Here is a 5,838-nt window from a genome sequence, read left to right on the forward strand (position 1 = left end):
TCAACTACAATTGCACTTGTGTCGACTTCGTTAATCTTAAAATGTTGTACTTGTTTCCTTAAAAAAAATGTTGTACTCGAAGGTCCTCAAAGAGGTAGGGTGTTCAAAGAGGGAGGGTGTGCGGAAGTGCGTTCACAGCATTGATTGAGAGAATGTGCGTGTATGCATCTGCGTTTATATACTGTGTTAAAAAAGTCAAATAAAACCCAAGACCTGAAACAGATTTGAAGTTCTTCTGTTTCCCCCTGAAATGCTGCTGACACAAGGCAACAGAACTAAGTAAAAGGTAGCATTGTAAATTTACATAATTATGAACATACCCCACGCAAAGAAGAAGAAAAGAATGTACATACGACTGCCTGCTAGGGAATATTGCTTTTGAAGGCCTCGGAAGATTGCTGGGGCACTTCGTTCTCTATATTTTCATGGCAGGAGGATCCAAAACAACTTGTTCTGGAAATGGCTGCTGCCCGTCCAATGGTTTGACAAAAATGAAGTATCTGACATGAGATTCAAATACTTGATGTATTTGGCAAATGATCAAGCCGACCGTTCAGTATTTGGCGGGCTCTGGAGCTTCGGTACTGCAGTCGCTGGTGCAGTGCTTCTGACATTTGCTCAAAAAATTCAGGATCCCATCTCTGAATTAGAAGAGGGTCCTCAGCATAGCATATGTATATTGATGTAACTGCGCTTTCAACAACCACGACAGTTAGCCCAACCTGCAAAATAAAGCGGCTCTCAGTTCTGAATAAACTCTGCAGGAAATATTTAACTCGAAATATCCATAACAGATACTATTCATAAAATTCAGTCATGCAGCTCCTAGCAATACCTAGGAGTTTCTACTGCAAGAAAAATACATAATCCGGGAGGCCCCTTTTCTAAAACACTTCAATCAAAACCGGATACTCATGTAAGCACTTACCAGTATCATGCCAATCAGCATAGAGGTCGAGCCAACCATAATTGCTTTATCACGTTGTGTGAAATATGTCCAAACACCAGTACAAGTTCCTGTAATTAACCCACCTAATATTGTGTTCATCAAAAGAACAGCACCAGAACAATCATAAGCAATAAGTGCTTCAATGCCAGTCGACTGGAACAGCTCCCAAGCATCCCTAGCTGAACGATTGAAACTCTGTCCGTTGACAGCTATCTGAAAGTGAAAAACAGTGTGATACAAGTAAGCCCGAAACCATTGTTTAGATAATGATCAGCAACTTGATTGATATCAATAACCAATACTATGAAGGAACAAATCATTTCTCCATACAAAGTTTTACCAATTCAAAAAGAACAAAATCAGCGATTTGCTTCGCAGTCACATGCTTTGGGTATCAAGATTCCTAAGGACGGGAGTGAGCCGACCCGCTCTGGCCCAGACCCGGTACCCGTTGACCCCTCTGCTTTCTTCAGGGACATGGTGCCTGCCCAATGATCCAGTGGTGACTGGCCTCATATCCCCTTGGGTAACATGGTCCAACCCATTTTAATACTAGATTCATATAAAATAGGGAGTAGTAGTACAACATCTTTTCAAACAGAATCATTTATCGGTAGGAATTTTAGCATGTCTAGAAAAACAAGCTATTTCTAGGATGAATACGCTTAGCATCACAAGTTAGCATATTTGCAACTCTACAACAGAGGCAATTTTGGATCAAGATTTTAAAATTTTCCTATAAACTGGAATGCTAACAAAACTTGCAAAGGTGTATGCTATTGTAACGACATAATACATCTTGAGCAATTAAATTTGTGTCGACCCGCTTGTCCCGATGAGCCATTGGGGGCAGGCTTCCCTGGCCCAGTTTTCATGCAAAGCTGCTATAGTTTGAGGAAACATGAAAAAAACATAGTGCACAAATATGCATGGCAAAACTGCAAAACACAGAGAACAGACTCTTTTAACTTGATATCTTATACATCCTGAGAACTTCTAAATAGATAAACTGATATTTGCAACTGACCTGTACATATGCATATTTGTTGAAGAAACGAACAAGCGTCTCCACAATATGAAAGAAAAAATCAACACAGCACAGAAGACACTCGTTGTTGCCAATTTTAGAACGAACTCCTCTAATCTGAAATTAAATATAAAGAATGAAAAGGAGTAAACAAATGGCAGGCAATTAATTGATAGTTAAAAATTTCACACCAGCTAACTCTAGCCAGTAAGTCACAGACCTCCCAACGTAAAGTCCTAATGGCAGCCGTAAAGAGTGATCCATAGCAAATGCTTCCAAAAGAAGTTGTAACAGCATACTGAAGTGACTTTAGAAGTGGTTTGGGGGGCATCGACGCAGCAGCTTGTCCACCATGAATGAGAACAAGGAACACCATTCCTGATACTATGACATGGACTGTATTACTAAGGACAGCTCCAGTCCAAAACAAACTGACTGATAAAGCCTGCAAATTGCAGGATAATTATTAGAAAATATCTAAAAGCAAAGAAAACATTGAAATCCAACATAGAATAATGGCAACAACTTGCCCTCACCAGAACAAGCCACCATTGCCCACAATTCGGTATGGGCATAGCAACAATGCCAGAAACTCCAAAGGACCATAATGCCATCCAACAAAGCATTACCAGTACAAATGCATATGCTACTCTCATCACATCTGGAAGTTCCCAGACCATCTTTATTGCCTTTTGCAGTACTAGCATTGTAAATGGAAATCTAGCAAAAAAAAAGTTAGTTTTCAACAAATATATTACTCATGACTTCATGAGAATAAAATCGTTCTTTTTTTATTTTACCACATAATTAAAGCAGCAATAAGGAAATTAACAATACTGCGATCAAGCAGAAGTCAGCTAATGGACCGAATATCTTCTAGTACAGCAGGAACTCTGAGACTAAATTGAGAATTTGAGATGCAGAGGCTGGGGGTTCCAACCTCCTTTGTGAAAAAAGAAAAAAAAAACTGTCTAACTGAGGTTCCATGTTGTTATCAAATACATGCGGAAAAGATTATCTCCCAGCAGAACCTTCGGAACAACAGTCATCCAAAAAAGAAAGGCATGATGTTTTCTTCCTAAAACAAGATCAACTTACAAAGCAAACTAGCCAATACATGATTATAGCGAAAAAGATATATCCTGATCCAAGGATGGAATGAATGGTTAGCAGGATATCTACACTAGAATTCTCCACTTTTGAATCTAAACAAAATCCACAGCTTTCTTCCAGAGACCGTCATGAATTGCAAATAAGCTGCCATGCCACTTTCATATTAAATAGAAACTTAAGATGCTTTAGAACAAAACTGAACATCTACTTTGTTAGAAAATGGCTTAACTGGGTCAATAACAGAGAAACCACTTGCTTCCAAGTTTCTGCTAATATGATTAATATAGGGTAGAGTGCAAGATAATACACCCAAAATCAATGGGAGAAGTTACTGATTACTAGTAGAAATCAGCATCAAGTTTGATACTGGTTTGATGTGCATAGCCAGTTAGACACCCAGTACCAACTTTGCGGCTTCATCCCACTATGATATTGTTTACACGCTAAGGTAAAACTCAATAGCATGTTGTGTCATGCCCAAATATTTTGGCTTCACAATCCACTCAATTTATATGCAAGTTTTAAGGCTAAGATGGTAAGGTGGCCTAGATAGTTACGATACAAGTATTCACTATTCAGGCCTATTAGTAAATTAGTAAACTCCTACACCACATGCATCTTTCACCTAAAGAATGCATGCACCAACTTGTTCCACTGAGCAAAGCTGCATTTGGGAAGTATACCGATATGCTAACTCAACCCCGCATATGTCCAATAATGACAATATAGCAATAGTTAAACAAGCTAAAATGAAATTCAACTGACTTGTCCAATGCAACTGATTAAACTTGTACGCAAATATAGGGGCGGTGCAGCTATTCCACCATACTACACTTGCTGATTTTACTGGCTTTCCTTCCATACAACTATAATAACATTAATATTGAAACAAGATTGACGTTAAATCGTTCAAACATATAGCTATCAATGAAGCCTGCTTATTCGCAGGCTAACCATTTAGGCATGCACCCAAATGATGATAAGATTCCCCGAACCATAGTTTTTTGTTCAGCTATATTATTTGGTAGGTACTACGAACAAAAGCAGCACAATGCTTAAACTGTGAATTTCCCGTTCAAATCACGTTGACTCCAAAGCATATCAGCAAAGAAAGCACTGGACTGCTTGCACACACTAGAGTGGAGGCATACAGCCATATGCGCACAAGGGCGTTCACACTGTTTGAAAGGGGGCATGAAAACAGACATGAATCAATCCCATAACATAATTCTCATGAATGGTTTCTTCAATTGTGCAGAAATTTACTTGTCTTGTTCAGTGTTGGTGTCACATCCTCACCCAATACAGTCCAAATTCACTATATGAAATTGCCAGAATCCACAAAGCAATTCCGAAATGCAGTTGAGGTTGAGAGTACCTATCAATCACTGACATGACGTAGAGGAAGTGGAGCGCAGCGCCTACAGCGAGCGCCACGCCCCAGAAGGAGTGGTTTCCCCAGAAGCAGAGCACGCTGATGACGGCAAGGTACGCCGTGAGGCTGTGCACGGCGGCCCGCATGAGCACCCTGCCCCCGTCCTTCTTCCCGGCCGCCGCCGCCAGCCAGGACCACGCGAGCAGCGTCCCCACCGCCCCCGCAGCGCCGTAGTACTTCCAGTACGTCTCCGTCAGCTCGGGGGGCAGCGCCTTCTCCTTGGACACGCCGACATCCGACCCCGGCGGCGCGACTGCGGCGGATGGCGGGGCGGCGGTGTGGTTGGCGTAGCGGTCGATGTTGAAGCGGTCGGCTACGCGGAAACGGTTGAGGCCGGCGAGCGCGAGCGCCCCGCCGAAGACGAGCAGGTGGAGGAGGAAGACGACCAGCCAGAAGACGTCGCGGCAGCGTCGCCTGGGCCACGCCGCCGGCCCCGCTCCCGGCCGGACCCCCGCCGGCGCCGGCGGCGAGGGGCTAGGGTTCCCGCTCTGGTCCGACGAGGACGGGGAGGAAGACGACATCGCGGCGATCGACGATCCGCGCAGAGACTACGACGGGACTAGCGTAGGGGATTGGAGTCGAAGAGGGTGATTAGTGGTACTGTATGTACCAGCGATTAGCGTTGAGGAGTGGAGTAGGTAACTGCTCTGACAACAGTAGCGCGGTAACCGTTTTGGGTCATCCCGGACGCGCGGCGACGACTTGCGTGCGAAATTATGGAGAGGCGCGGCGACCACTTGCGCGACTCAAGTGCGAAATGATGGAGACGTCGCCGCGGAAGGAAGTGGGCAGCGGCTTGGTTCGTCCGGAGGCGGTGGCTTCTGTTGCGTCGGCAGGAATCGGAACGGAAGGAAGCCGGAACCGGATCCTCTGCCGTGCTGTTAAGCACGGCAGGGTGCCGTGCCTCATTGTGGCGCTAGTGGACGCAGGCATATGGGCCTTGCCAAAAACCAATGTAGCTATCCAGACCATCCGTCTGATGCATCACACACCTGAATAGATAGCGACAACTTGACGCAAAGAGGTGTTACCCTCTCGTTTAGGGTTTCGTTACCTTCGCAGGCGATCTCATCTGCCGGCGGGAGGTTTTTGCAATCTCCGACAGGGATATTTTCACCTCTGTACCCAAGCACGGCTAGGGACCTTGGGTTTCTGCGGGTACCTCATCCGATGGCGGCGGCGACTGGCTCAACGTCGCGATCGGGACGGACGGAGGAGGAAGATCTAGAGGAGATGCTCAAGAATATGGAGCTTATGGATGAAGAGCTAGACGACGTAATCATCGGGAAGGAAAAAGCCCAGCAGTTCAAAGAG

General features: G+C 44.5%; 1 protein-coding gene across 1 annotated transcript; it reads right to left on the bottom strand.

The window, feature by feature from the left end:
• Window positions 1–223: 223 nt before the first annotated feature.
• Window positions 224–5,358, bottom strand: LOC109771382 (uncharacterized). The gene is made up of 6 exons (XM_020330075.4): window positions 4,468–5,358; window positions 2,513–2,696; window positions 2,197–2,421; window positions 1,977–2,093; window positions 929–1,162; window positions 224–722 (listed from the first exon to the last, which is right to left on the bottom strand). The coding sequence occupies exons 1-6, from the start codon at window positions 5,043–5,045 to the stop codon at window positions 513–515; spliced, it is 1,548 nt and encodes a 515-aa protein (XP_020185664.1). The 5' UTR covers window positions 5,046–5,358; the 3' UTR covers window positions 224–512.
• Between the last annotated feature and the right edge of the window lie 480 nt (window positions 5,359–5,838).

The sequence above is a fragment of the Aegilops tauschii genome, chromosome 6 (genome assembly GCF_002575655.3).
Source record: "Aegilops tauschii subsp. strangulata cultivar AL8/78 chromosome 6, Aet v6.0, whole genome shotgun sequence".
Taxonomy (NCBI): domain Eukaryota; kingdom Viridiplantae; phylum Streptophyta; class Magnoliopsida; order Poales; family Poaceae; genus Aegilops; species Aegilops tauschii.

Excerpts from the sequence above, each read along its gene's own strand:
- LOC109771382 (XM_020330075.4), bottom strand. The coding sequence starts at position 5,045 with ATGTCGTCTTCCTCCCCGTCCTCGTCGGACCAGAGCGGGAACCCTAGC. Across the intron at positions 2,422-2,512 it reads GGCAATGGTGGCTTGTTCTG|GCTTTATCAGTCAGTTTGTT; the intron begins GTGAGGGCAAGT and ends TGCAATTTGCAG. Across the intron at positions 2,094-2,196 it reads TTAGGACTTTACGTTGGGAG|ATTAGAGGAGTTCGTTCTAA; the intron begins GTCTGTGACTTA and ends ATTTAATTTCAG.